General features: G+C 32.8%; 2 protein-coding genes across 2 annotated transcripts; one reads left to right on the top strand and one right to left on the bottom strand.

The window, feature by feature from the left end:
- The first annotated feature begins 4,438 nt into the window (after positions 1 to 4,438).
- Positions 4,439 to 7,167, top strand: LOC139871738 (expansin-A10-like). The gene is made up of 3 exons (XM_071859472.1): positions 4,439 to 4,597; positions 5,535 to 5,847; positions 6,661 to 7,167. The coding sequence occupies exons 1-3, from the start codon at positions 4,465 to 4,467 to the stop codon at positions 6,971 to 6,973; spliced, it is 759 nt and encodes a 252-aa protein (XP_071715573.1). The 5' UTR covers positions 4,439 to 4,464; the 3' UTR covers positions 6,974 to 7,167.
- A 121-nt stretch (positions 7,168 to 7,288) lies between these two features.
- LOC139871576 (serine/threonine-protein kinase STY13-like) lies at positions 7,289 to 12,757 on the bottom strand. Its single transcript, XM_071859279.1, has 7 exons — positions 12,508 to 12,757; positions 11,802 to 12,394; positions 10,961 to 11,093; positions 10,675 to 10,870; positions 10,377 to 10,501; positions 9,815 to 9,973; positions 7,289 to 8,204 (listed from the first exon to the last, which is right to left on the bottom strand). Exons 2-7 carry the CDS (start codon positions 12,071 to 12,073, stop codon positions 7,902 to 7,904), a joined length of 1,188 nt encoding a protein of 395 aa, XP_071715380.1. The 5' UTR covers positions 12,074 to 12,394; positions 12,508 to 12,757; the 3' UTR covers positions 7,289 to 7,901.
- Between the last annotated feature and the right edge of the window lie 1,717 nt (positions 12,758 to 14,474).

Genomic DNA, 14,474 nt, shown 5'->3' with positions numbered 1-14,474 from the left:
ACAAACAGCCAAGAAGACGAAGATCGAATTACCATCGATTCAGATCTGGTCCAGGTTAACAAGTTATATTAGTTTATATTAACACATTCCCTTAAAATATATAGTCTCCAATATTATTTTCTTCCATATATGACTTACATTGGAACAAAAAATCTATATAGCTATTGGGTAGCTTAAACCCTTTAAATTTTACTTCAACAAACATGGATTTTTTTTTTTAAATAGTAATTTTTTTTTAAGTCATTTTAAAAAATGAAAATTTATCAAAAATCGTTGCAAAAATGGTAAAACCGAAGTTTGAAACTTCGGTTTTGCCAAATCCGAAGTTTCAAACTTCGGATTTTTAATTTTTTTCATTTTTTTTACAAAAAAAAAATAATAATAAAAAAAGCAAAACCGAAGTTTGCAACTTCGGTTTTACTTTTTTTTATTATTATTTTTATTATTTGTTTTTTAATAAATAATAGGAATATTTATTTGGGTGGGCCCTTTTAAATAGTAGGACTCCGTATTACGGTATTTATTTGGGTGTAACAAAAGAAAACCAATACACTAACTAAGGACTCACACTTGTGTTATACTTGAACTAGTACCGGAATATAGTAACTAAAGGGCCCACAGCTTTAGAAAACCAAGACATTGTCCCCTGATTCATCTTCTTCTCTAACCCTTCAACCTCCATTAAAACTCAACTTAAAATTTCAATTTTTCTTCTACATGTTCCAAAAACTGATCCTAAATATTTGGGTGATGATATTTTCACTCTCCTAATTGATAAATCCACTTAAAATACCTAATATACCCTTAGATGATGTATTGCACAGATTTTATTTTAGAATTTATTGTAGGGTATTATTGGAAGATGGTAGGAAATATGTGTAGATCTATCATTTTTGAATTTGGAAATATCACTACCCTAAATATTTGATGCCCCTGATTTCGTGATGCCCAGTGCGGCCGCACCTCCCGCTCTACCCTAGGGCCGGCCCTGAATCCATCGTAGCTTAACTTTCTCTTTCTCGTTCAGATGAGCATAGGGTTTTACAAAAAAATAAAAAAATAATAATAAAAAAAAGAAAAACTGAAGTTTCAAACTTCGGTTTTACCATTTTTGCAACGATTTTTGATAAATTTCCATTTTTAAAATGACTTAAAAAAATTACTATTTAAAAAAAAAAGATCAACAAACATGAGATTGAGTAGCTATTCAAAGATAGTTTAGTACACTAATTAGGATTTTGATAAATTAAGACAAAATTTCATTCCTCGTCCCTGAAGTTTACATCAACTTTGACTCCTCGTCCTTTTTCTTTTTTTTTTACATCCCTCGTCCCTAATGTATCACAATTATACATCCCTCGTCCTCCCGTCTAGTTTCTGTCTATTTCAGCCGTTTGTTCAGCAATGTGCAAAGCATGTGAGGGTACTTTAGTCTTTTTATTTAATTTCTTTTCTTTATTATTTAACTTATATTTTCACCCTTCCTTATCATCTCATATCTCATGTTAATCATCCCCAAATTAAAAACCCTAATTTTATACTTCTACCAAATCTATCTTCAACCCCACCACCGCCTTTATCAACCACCACCACCACCGCATGAAATTTGGAGTATAACAGTTGCGATTGCTGACTCACGATGTAACATCCCAAATCGTTTGCTTTCCTTGTCCAAATCCACTTGTTTTCCATATCTAACAAGAAACTCTTTTAATATATCCTGTGTAACTAGCTCTTTATTCAATCACACCTAAAAAGAGTTACAGTTTGCACAAAATATTTAAATAACATGAATAATGAACACGTGTAATTTGTAAAGTAGAATGAATGTATACCTGTGTTTAAAAGGGTGCCATTTAAATCAAAAATCACTGCAGAGATGCGACAGTCTTTCCCCTGTTCAGCACATGCTTAGGATTTGGTGTCGTATTATTTAAAAAAAAAAAAAAAACCAAGAACCTAACTTCAGTTACAATTGTCAACACAAAACAGGAACCTGCAATTTGAGAAAGAAAGAAAGTAACAATTAAACACAAATTATGAACCTGCAATATGGAATAACAATTAAAAATTGAACATAAGTCGTCAACATAATAAAACACAAACAGTCCATCTTTGCCTTTCAATATACACTTTGAATACCAAGTTTTCAAAATAAAATCGCAAAAAAATTAAAGGAAAAAAAAAACAATCAAAAAAACAGAAAAATCAAATAGTGAGATTAAAACATGAGAATACACCCTTACAATAGCAAGCTAAACTCTTCAATTGGAAGCAGATTGAGCTGCTAATCTGCATTTTTTGTTTTTTTGATAATCATGAGTTGAAGAATTCCAATTATTTCACAATCAGAGTGTGATGTTTTTTTTTGTTTTTTTTTTTTGAGATGTTGCTGCTCTCCTTTGAGCCTTAGGAAGAGAGCGGCCGATGGAGGCGGGAGAAGGTGGAAGGTGGCGGCAGCGCAGGAAGCCTGTGGAAGAAAGAGGGTGGAGGGTAGGTGAAGCAGAGGGTTGAGGTATAAAGAAAGACCAGTCAAAGAGGGTGGAAGGTAGGTCTGAAATTTGAGTTTATTTTGTAGTATATAACTTTATAATTACAATAATAAAATAAATGAATTATGTAAAATGACGAAATTACCCTCACATGCTTAGCACATGACTTCATTTAACGGAAAAATAGACAGAAAATAGACGGGAGGACGAGGGATGTAGAATTGTGATACATTAGGGACGAGGGATGCATAAAAAAAAGAAAAAGGACGAGCAGTCAAAATTGATGTAAAGTTCAAGGATGGGGAATGAAATTTTGTCATAAATTAATAAAAGATTTTAAATAACATGAATAGCGTTAAAGTTTTGAAATATAAGATGAGCAATATATACGATGAACAAAGCCTAACTTGATGATTTAGAGAAAATGAAATACCTGTAATCTGATGTTTACAGCCGTTGTGTATCTTGTGTCAACAACAAGTGTCGATTTATTGGCGTCTTAACTGTCGTTCAGAGCCTAAAGTGAATTCCAGACTGGTTTTAAAACCCATGAAAATTTGATTCTACCATTTTCATGGCGTCTCTATTTCATTTTAATTTTTTTATACTTAAAAAAAACTTTTTACTTATTGGTCGGAGGTCCACTCGGAAGCAATCTCTTTATCCGTCAAATATAGATAGGGATGACTTTCTCGAGTTTTAGAATGTTTTCACTCTGGGTGAAGAAATGACTTGTTTTTATTCTCGAATAGGGAAAGGATTGTCTATATTTCACCTCCTCCATACACCAGTCATTGTGGTATTATGTTTTGTTGTTGTTATTGTTGTTATTTTAAATTCACACTTCACAAACAAGATATCTCGGTTATACTCACTTATATCATATACTTCATTAAAAGTGTTCTCTTCCTATGAATAGTCTTAACAGGATTATTCTTATCAACATGAGATTGAGTTTGAACTCTTTAAGTCTAAAATAATATTGTCCTTTATCAAGTTCTTAAAATACATTTTCTTTCAAAAACGAAATGTATCACTCACATATGTAATCACGTTGACTTATGTAAGTTTGAACTCACAATAATCACTTGACTGAAGATTTCATATCGTGAACTAGATTAAACACATTTTAGTATGTTAGGAAATGATAATATATATTCTCCCGTCCTACTACAAGTGTCCACATTACTACATTAAGTACAATATCTACTTTGTATTTTAACAATCAGAAGAGGTTATTTTAGAGAGAGAAGATTCTGATTAGCGGAGAATTAATTTACTGGGATTTATTTAAAACTATTTACAAAAGGTAATTGGACACTTGTAATGAGACAAATCTAATACGGAATATGTATTATGAATACTGCTCTAAAAAGGTTATTTGTTTATGGTGATTAGTAATCGGGTATACTAATTAAACTAGCTAATTAAAATCGTTCTCTAGTTATCTCAGATAAAGTTCTATGTCAAATTTTCTATATAGGTTATCGTATATTTGGCTGATGACACATGCTTAAAAATATGTATAACCATTAATTACTTACAATTTACTACTAATACGGAGTATATTATATAATTCTCTATCTTTACTTTTAACTATCTTTTTTATATTTACACCAATCTTTTATCAAGTCTATAGACAGAAGCAGATAGATAGATTGAGACATATTTTAAGATCCCCAAATTAGAACTATTTTTAGGACACGTATGTAAGTCAAACTTTGACTTTAATGAAGCTAAGTCAAATGCTTAGTAAAGGGTTGCATGGATGCATATGATTTGAATTGAATAATTGGGGCTTTTTGCCGCCTAAAACGTGATTCCATTACATGCACACTAGCTACTTCCTTCTTGTTCATCTACTCTTTCCAGCTCTATCGAACTCTCCTATTTATACCTTCCCCATCTGCTATCTCCTCTTTCAAACCTGCACCTCTCACAATATCCATATATATATTCAAGCAAATTAATTATGTCTGGTCTCTTGCTTTTTGTTATCATCCTATCATTATTAATCTCTTTTCATGCTACCCATGGCTTAAAAGGTGGTTGGCAAAAGGCTCATGCCACCTTTTATGGTGGCGAAGATGCGTCTGGCACCATGGGTACGTATTTTTGTGAATATGTACGTGTGTGTATTCATTCGTACATTTGTTTAGTTAAAACTCTATTGGATTTTGTTTTTAGCTTTATAAAAAACTTATATAGCTTTTGAATGTACTTTAATTAGCAAGTATATAAGTATATATTAGGTTGATGCAAATGAAAAATATGGTTTATAAGTATAAGGTCTGAATGTACTTCACAACTTAAAATAAGTTTTTAAACGGTTTCTATAGTTTGAAAGTTTGATGGTAAAGGTGCAAGTATATTGTAGTATCAAATTAAAAAAGAAATTTAACGATTTCTTTAATTAGGAATTTACAAGGCGTTAAGTCAATAGTTCCAATTAATTATGGATGGATTGGGTTTTCATAGCTAATCCAAAATTGAAAAATACATATTAAACTAACACTATTTCACATTTAAATTAACATATTCTGATAAGCTTTAACATGTCATGTAATGTTAACTCATATATTACTAGTATTAAATTAGTAAATAGATTTAATTTTAAGTTATGAGACACAATATTTTCAATTGTAAAATAATATGCATTTTCAATTTTCAATTGAATTAAACATGAGATACTCCAAATTCTTTAGATAGAGACTCCAAATTAAATCAAATATAAATAAAAAAGAGTTTATTGTAGTATTACTTCTTTCACCTAAGCTATATTCATATTTTATAGCTTAATTAGGTACATTTCCTACTTCATTTACAATTTGAGGTATTCTAAATTTCTAGTTACATGGTTGTGCATTTAAAATACAGTAATAAAATAAATAAAAACTTTCCAACTGATTCTGATCAAAATTTATGAACTTCTTTTATTAAATGTGACACACGGTTGTAATGTTGCAAGGGTGGTGACCACCTTTTTAATAAGGCAACATTATCTAACATGACTTACTTTTTGTGATCAATATTAATGAACAGGTGGTGCTTGTGGTTATGGCAATCTCTACAGTGACGGTTACGGCATAAACACCGCAGCATTGAGCACGGCCCTCTTCAACAATGGTCTCAGTTGCGGTGCTTGTTACCAACTGCGATGTGTCGATGACCCAAAATGGTGTCTACATGGCATTATCACCATCACCGCCACCAACTATTGCCCGCCTAATTATGCACTGGCGAATGATAATGGCGGGTGGTGCAACCCACCTTTACGTCACTTTGATCTGTCACAGCCAGCTTTCTTAAAGATTGCAGAGTACCGTGCTGGAATCGTCCCAGTTGCCTACAGAAGGTATGAGAAAAGCATATAATCTATATACAACTGCCCTTCTCCAAATTCCAGACAGAAAAATTGTGACCTGCTCAGATGATAGATCGCCCAAATTCCAGATTAAGTCGTTCGAAAAACTCGTGCAAAAATTTTTTTCGGGACGAAATAAGACATCTTTTTGGGACGATGGGACCCACATTTACTTTTCTGGCCAAGAGCTGACGAACTTCCCGGACGATATGTCATTCGAAAATAAATATTAAATTTAATAATACTCCGTAATAAATAAATCAAATAATATTAATAATATTATATTTTCAACCTATCCGGGCGACATGTCGTCCGAAATGTTGTCAGGTCTTTTCGTCAACTAACAGCTTCGTCAAAATGAAATGATATTGTACTTTTTGGAGCCAAAATTTTTTCACGACGGGAAAAAGCTAAATAAAAAATAATTGCCCCTATCCGGACAACATGTCGTCCGGAAAAAATGCTCAGGAAAAAAATGTACTTTTTCGAGCCAAAATTATTTTCACGAAAAAAGTAAAAAAAATTAAAATACCATTTCAGACTACATATGTCGCCCGGAAAAGTTCCGGTCAAACTTTTCAGAAAAGCTGACCAAAAAGCAACTTATTTTTGTCAATATACGACTCGATTTCATCTCAATTTCGTCTGAAAAAGCATCATGCGGGAAAAACATTTTTCTTGTAGTGTGCAGTTACAACTTACAAACTTGCGGATAAAACAAGTTGGATTATGGGTCAAAGGGTTATACTTTTCCTTCAAAGTTCAAAACTTGAATTTTTATTTTTATATCTATTCAATTTGCAGGGTACCGTGTCTAAAGAGAGGGGGAATGAGATTCACCATCAATGGTCACTCATACTTCAACCTGGTTTTAATAACCAACGTTGGCGGTGCAGGGGATGTTCATAGTGTCTCAATAAAAGGGTCGAAAACTGGGTGGCAAACAATGACAAGAAACTGGGGTCAAAACTGGCAAAGCAACTCCTATCTTAATGGTCAAAGCCTGTCATTCAAGATCACGGCAAGTGATGGAAGAGTCGTGACAAGTTACAACGTCGCACCTGCCGGTTGGCAGTTCGGACAAACGTTTCAAGGTGGTCAGTTCAAAGATAAATGAACAAACTCAATACTGATATACTGATATCCCATTAAACGTGCAATAAAATGGGATTTATGTGTCTATAGTAAGGTTGCGAAACAAAAGAAGAAAGAAACTCAACCTTGAATTTTTACATTTTTACTTCATATATAATAAGCTTTGTATTGTATGTTGAAAATGTGTTCAAATAAATTGAAAGGAATATTGTGCTAGACTATATCTATCGTTAAATATACAAGGAGTCAAAACAAGATTGATATGATAGACAGATCAAGGATACATCATACATCCATAACATTCCTATTCCTAATTCCTAACCAAATTAAAAGAAAATAAAAAATGATACACCCATGACCCAGCACTGCCCAATTTGGGCTGACCCAGCCCTGTCTCACTCACTCCCCACTTTTTCTAGTTAAGTCAATCACTAGAGCATGGTTTCTTGCAACAACTAAACTGCTTTGTGCCACAAGTCTCATACTTCATGTTTGGATCTATAACATATAAATTTGATGAAATCAAGCGGTGTTCATATTTTTTCATTACTGGTCATTTCCTGTTTAAATTTCAGTTAATGTCTTTCAAATATTTTTGGTAACCTTTACCGCACACAACGAAAAAATGTATCGTTTAAAGTAGGTAAATTGTGCAACTCATCGACATGCCAACAGAAGTCGCTCACTACCCTCTCTTCGTAGCATTGTTCCATATAACGTCGTCGATAAACTACATTCATATTAACATAAGCGAAAAATCTAGAATTTTTTATGTGCCTCATATACAACCAACATCGACCAAGACACTTTCACCATACCGAGATGCCTACCACATAATCTTTTTTTATCTACCATATGTTTTTCGCACGATTTACAGGTTGGTTTCAAAGATCTCATCTTTCTGGCATACGAGATTGATAAACAAAACCTCAAAAGATCTTACTCGTAGCTCATTGCGAGTTCCTGGACTTTTTGGCCGCAAAAATCTGACGAAGAAAAGAAAACTTGCGTCTTGAGCTTGCAGAAAACTTGGTTATTTGGCCACTGTTACTGGCGGCTGCCGTCGCATTCTCAGCTGCATCACATGATTCTTCTGGTGGAGGGGAAGCTGGTGGGAGGGTGAAGATAAATGTGTTAATCATGCGTATGATTTGGTCAAAACTTGGTCTTAGATTCGGATCCTCGACCCAACATGATTGTATGATGAACGCGAGTTCAGGTGATATTTCATCCGAAAGATTTGGCCTTTCTTGCTGTTTCAAGTCAGTAAACAAAGTTAGTAAATGTATAATCAGTAAACAATAATACATTGCACACCATGTTTTTCACAAGTATTTTTAGCATACAAAAATTTGTCAAAGTAACTAACTTCGTTTCATCATAAATAATCTGTACCAAAAATTGTCAATAGTAACTAACTTCGTTTATCATAAACTGGCAAATGCAAAATAGCAGGAACACTTGTTGTTCTTTTTATTACCTTTATACGAATACAAAGTCTTTTATAAAGTAGAGCACATATGATTACAAAAGTGATAATATTACGGAAAAAAAGTGGTCATTTTAGATGCATACAATTCAGGAGATTTTATGCATTTTGGATGACTTTCGACATGTTTGAGCCAATCCAAATTATTAGCCAACTTCTGTAGCACTACCTACTTGACCACCCATAAAGGTTAAAACGGGTCAAAATTCTCACATTTGAATAGCACTAGGAATAAAAAGGTCTTAGATTAGGTAGAGATTAGTAACAAGTCAAAAGGTAACGGTTGAAACATAAAGATTATAAAAGGATGGTCAAAATAGGACGCCGGCCAAACGCGTTGGGTTGATTTTTTGGACCCAAACATTCAACTTTAATCTTCCTTCGGTGTCCACTTCATCTATTATTCAAAAAACTTACTGACTATAAGTTAATGTGCATGTGCAAGTACGCATATAATGTACTAGCATTATTGTCATTTATTGTTGCAACACATTTAAAAAATTGGATCATATATTGTAGAATATTGAGAAACGTACATGTAATCATTTTTTATATTATGAATAGTACCGATGATGCTGATATATCGCGTGCTGCTGATGCAAAATAATCTGATACTACTTAATTTGTATTTTATTTGGTTTCCTATCATATGCAGTTTTGGACCAACAAAACCTTAAGTACGTCCTATTTAAATCATTATATTCCAGATTCGTTTTAAAGAAAACATAGTACATAGCACTATTATTAGTGTTTTGTAGGATGGCTGGGTCAAAAAGATGAAACATTCATATTTTGCTAATGTCACATTATATTGAAGCCAAGGTTGTAAAAGTTGCTAGTCGGTGGGTACCCTAATCCGCCTAGTCGGAGACTACTCGTACATTGACCAACTTTGACTCTAACTGTAGTTTACTTTCATTGATTTTGACCAAATAAATCTGAAATTTGAAATAATTTATTTGACTTTGACCTACTAAATTGGACTTTTGATAACCTTGCCTAAAAGAATCGGCCAAGTCGGAGACTAGTCAAACTACTTGAAAGATCATATCTACAGGACAATGGTCTAACAAAAACCTACTACAATTTAATGGAAATGATAATAATAATGTTAGACAGGGTACAAGTAACTGAATACTAATGTTTGGGCGCTATGTGAAAACACAATAATGTATTGGACCAATTGAACATTTACAAACAATGTAATATTAATAAGATTAAAATTTATTAGCAGGACAGCCCTAGGGCTTTAGAGTTGAATATGACCAACATGAAATTAGTAACAGAGAAATGAATAAGGCTTAGTCCATCAAATATGAGCATATAGTATATAAAAAATATAAGATATTAGATAATTGAAAAAGATCGAGGCACCTTAAACGCAGCAGCATAAGCAGCCTGCAAATTTGACATGCCTTCAAAAGGCATTCGATTAGTGACCAACTCCCAAAGCACGATACCAAAACTGTAAACGTCAACCTTGTTATTGTAATGCTTCTTCTCCCCTTGACGCAACGTCACAGTGCTATACAACTGCATATTTTACTATTTAAGTTTTCCCAACATTGCAAATTGAATATACGCATATATAAATGAGCTATATGTAATTATTAATGCAAGTTAAATCTACATGATAAGTACTTGCAAATTCAATTTAACGTCCATTTCGCAGAAGTTGTAAGCATTTAATAATAACTAACACTACTGGTCCATTACATAATCTAAAAGCACTTTAAATACATGAAATTGGTTATTTAAAATTCAAAACTGAATAAATATTAGCCGTTCAACCCAATATGGCATGTTCAACTAGGTTTTCTAATGGTCCATTTCGACCCCTTACCTAAAATGGATTAGTATTATACAATTATCGAAACAAAAGGAAATGAGCTAAGAAAAGCATACGAATTGATATTTAATCATGCGAATCACATACCTCAGGTGCCATCCAACGGTAAGTCCCGGTCTCAGCCGTCATCATTTCAGTAACAGTTTCTTCTCTCGCAAGACCAAAATCTGCAAGCTTCACTGACTTCTGATTTGCAGTGAGCAGCAAGTTATCTGAATCAACATCACAAAATTATTATCGAATGGGAAGAGATGCAAAGAAGAGAACAAAATATGATATCAATAGGTCAATTTTCAAAAAATAAAATATGCACATACAAACACCTCTATATCAGATGGAAACTGAAATTAATGAAGCATAAAAAATGGAATAAAGAAATATATACCAGGTTTTAAATCTCTGTGTATAATCCCATTGGCATGCAAACATTCCATGGCTCGAGCAATATCAAGGGCAAAGTTCAAAGCTAAACGAAGGTCCAATTGATTTGGACGAATACTGCCCAAGTACTTTCTGAGTGACATCCCCGGTAACAATTCAGAGACAATCACCATTAGAGGATCTTTACAAGCTCCAATAAACTACAAAATACAAAAATCAATGAAAGAGTTTTAAATATTTAAGTAGAGAGAAAATCTATCAATTTAAAATCTTGAAATAAAAATATCCACCTTCACTAAGTTGTCATGTTTCACTCGTGACATCATATTAACTTCTCGTGCAAAACGACCTTCAAGTGCAGCTCGTTCTTCTGCATTACTCCCACGGTTTAGAACCTTTATAGCCACAATTCGATCTTTATACCTACAGAAACACATTTATACACAATTTAAAGAATAAACAATAATTCTTATACCAAAGTTTTCTTTTTCGATATTTCAGTTAGTACAACTTCCAGAAACATCACATTTAACAAGAATGGGCAGTGTAGAACTAAACAGCATGAAATATAGGTTTTTTGTGTCTATAAATTTAGCGCATTTAGCGTATAAAACTATAATGTTATTTTGGCAATTTGCAAGAATGCTGCAAATGAAAAGCTAAGTAAAATCGTTCGTTATACTGAAAAGACAACAAAAACATGCTTATTTTCCGGACAGAAAAACCATAAATACATGCTAACATACACCAATATTGGTTCCAAGTGACACTTTTTAGTAAACTTCAAAAATATGCATCAAAGATTCACCCTGTGTATTTAAGAAGCTCATCGGTTCAATACTGGAAATACTTAAATTCAATAGAATTTAACAAATAATTAGCATTCTAAACCACATGTACTTATTTTTTTTGCTGACAATAAACCATTGATCTTGCAAAGCCTGAAGCAGCAAATTTTAACACTTTCTGCAAATGGGTAAACTTTGTTCACATAAAAAATGTGAAGTTGTAAACTATAACCAAATTTGGTACTAATCTAGTGTAATTTTCACATTTCCAAATGGTTTAAAAAAATTAATAACTTGAAATTAAAGTACTAATCTCATAAGCTTTAAAAAACTTATTACTCACCTTCCTTCATAAACCTTCCCATGAGCCCCTTCTCCAATTTTGGTTCCAATGAATAACAATTTTGGATCAACCAACACCCTTTCATCAATTGTGCAGTCGGAATTCGTGATCGACCCGTTTGAACAAACAGTTTTGGAGCAACCCGATCCTGATTTAACTGTTCCAGATTTACCATTGCTATTGTTTCTACTATTATTATTACTATTACTCTCAGATACACCTTCTTCTGTTATCCTTTTGCTGTTTTTCTTCTTACTGTTACTGTTATTCATACTGCAATTTCAGGCTATCCCCCTGTTCCTCATCCTCAACCTCACAATTTCAACCCAATTATTGTAAAATTTTCGACAATCAATTTCACAAAACTAACAACTTTCAAACGTCTAAAATTCTGAAATATTATTTAAAACGTAAAGATTCACTCTGTTTTCACAAACATCACATATACAAGTAATAAAACAGTGTGATGGTTAAAAAGATCAAAACTTTATCACTAAAATCAACAAGACAATTATATAACCAATATCCAGATTGAATTATTCAAGAAACCGCCCAAATACAAAACACCCAGATGGGAATTCAACTTTGAAAACCTGCAAAAAAAATTGAAGATTGTTAGAGAGTTAAAGGAATAACATAAAAGGGATAACTTACAGAGGCATTAAAAGAATATAACCATGTGTGTTTAACAAAAAGAAACACATACAAGCAACAACAACTAAGATGATGATAAACCCTAATTAAAAAATTTAATCTTGGCCGGTGGGTTTTGCTCAAAATTTCATCTTTCTCTGTTGGGTGTTTGTTTCTCTCTCTAGAAATTGAAAAAAAAAAAAAAAAAATTCTTGAAGGATGGCGTCCCGGTGAAGGTATTCTTATTTCTCTAACAATATGTCAGAGATATTGAAAAAAGGCCAAGAATTTGTATGGTTAACACCTAGTAAGTGTGAAGTGTGTGAGAGATGGAGAAAGAAAGTAAAGTAATGAGAAAAGTACAAGTCAGAATTATAAACGAATGAGAGTTTGACACGTGGATATCAGAGAAGCACCAATATGTTGGACGGGGAAGTAAAACAGTACGGCTAAACTACCCACCCCACCGCTTTATATTAAAAAAATAAAGAAATTTTGTAGAAATAGACCTAACGCCTAACGGTATTTTTATTTTTTTATTTTTTTTGCGAAAAAAACGGAAGAACTTTTATAACACGAAAGAAGGTTCATCAATAATGAAACCTCCTTCAAACTTACAACCGAGAAACCCGAGCATAAACTAAACAAACCTACAAAGCTCGCTAAACTAACAAATAAATCTAAAGGACTACGACTTACCACTAAAACGAAGAAAATGAGAATCAATTTAACCGGCAACCGGTAGATTGAGATTCATATTCGTCAAAAACAAAAAAGAATCCCCCGACATCCTAACACTAAAGCAAATCACAACACCTAAGCGTCTTTAATAAAGTCACCGAGCACCTCCAACTCCTCAACATGAGTCAATTTCTTTTTTTTCGACTCTCGATTTTTAACAAACGCCGAATCGGGTGGTGGATCGCCAGAGTTAACAACAACCCCTTTTTGAACGCCTTCCATATTGTTCATTAGTTCATTGAAAGCCGCATAATGATCGGGAACAAAAGGTTTTTTACCAACGGACTTATCAAATTTAGAGGCAAGGGATAGAAAACTACTTGGACCCTTACCCAAATCAACCATCGATCCATTCACTTTGGCTTCACTGGGCCCAGCAGAAGAAGAGCCTGCTAACTCAGGCCTAGAATCTGTGTCACCAAAAAAATCCCTAGCATTACCAGAACGAATAACTTCTTCATTCACATACGCTACTTTCGACGCAGACGCAGGAGCCAAAACATCATAATCATCATCGAGTTCGTCTACGGAGTCGAAAACCGGAAGCATACAATCAATAGCTGATATCTTCACCTGATTCGAAATCTCAGGGGTCGAAACACCACCCACCGAAGTTGGGATACGAACAGAGCCAATGAACAAATCATTTGACAATGGTATGCTTAGTAAAAGATTGCATTAATGCATGTTAAAATGGTTTAACTATAGCCCTCAGGAAAAAACACTAAAATAAAATTAAAATTAAAATTAAAATAAAGTTTTTTCATCAAAAAATAAAAATGATAAATAAAGATACAAGCGAATAAAAAGCGCTTTAAGGGTAAGTACCCACTCTACCACTACCTTTCTTTGATAGATATCCATTTATAATGGTTATGAATTATCTAAATGAATAAATAATATATATTTTATGGATATAATATGAATGAGAATTATCATCTATTGATATATTCATTATCACCCAATATACACTTCTACGTGCATATATACGTATTAAAATATATGCATATACATCTACATATCGATATAGATATACTTACATATAACCAATAACAAATAGATTTTAAAATTATTAACAAAATTAAGGGTTATGAAATTTATATTTACAAATATTAAATTTGTTACTAATAATACTAAATGTTGCACATTTAGATTGATTTAAACATATTTTTTTACTTATATTGTAACGTATTTTGTCCGAGAAGTCATACGCGATTACAAATTACAATCAAAATATTCGTAATAAATCAAAAATATAAAGATTATACACTTACATTTGTTATAAGCTATATGTCATTT

Source organism: Rutidosis leptorrhynchoides, chromosome 10 (genome assembly GCF_046630445.1).
Source record: "Rutidosis leptorrhynchoides isolate AG116_Rl617_1_P2 chromosome 10, CSIRO_AGI_Rlap_v1, whole genome shotgun sequence".
NCBI classification, from domain to species: Eukaryota; Viridiplantae; Streptophyta; class Magnoliopsida; order Asterales; family Asteraceae; genus Rutidosis; species Rutidosis leptorrhynchoides.
The sequence above is the reverse complement of the archived record's forward strand: the minus strand, read 5'-3'. Positions and strand labels throughout refer to the sequence as shown.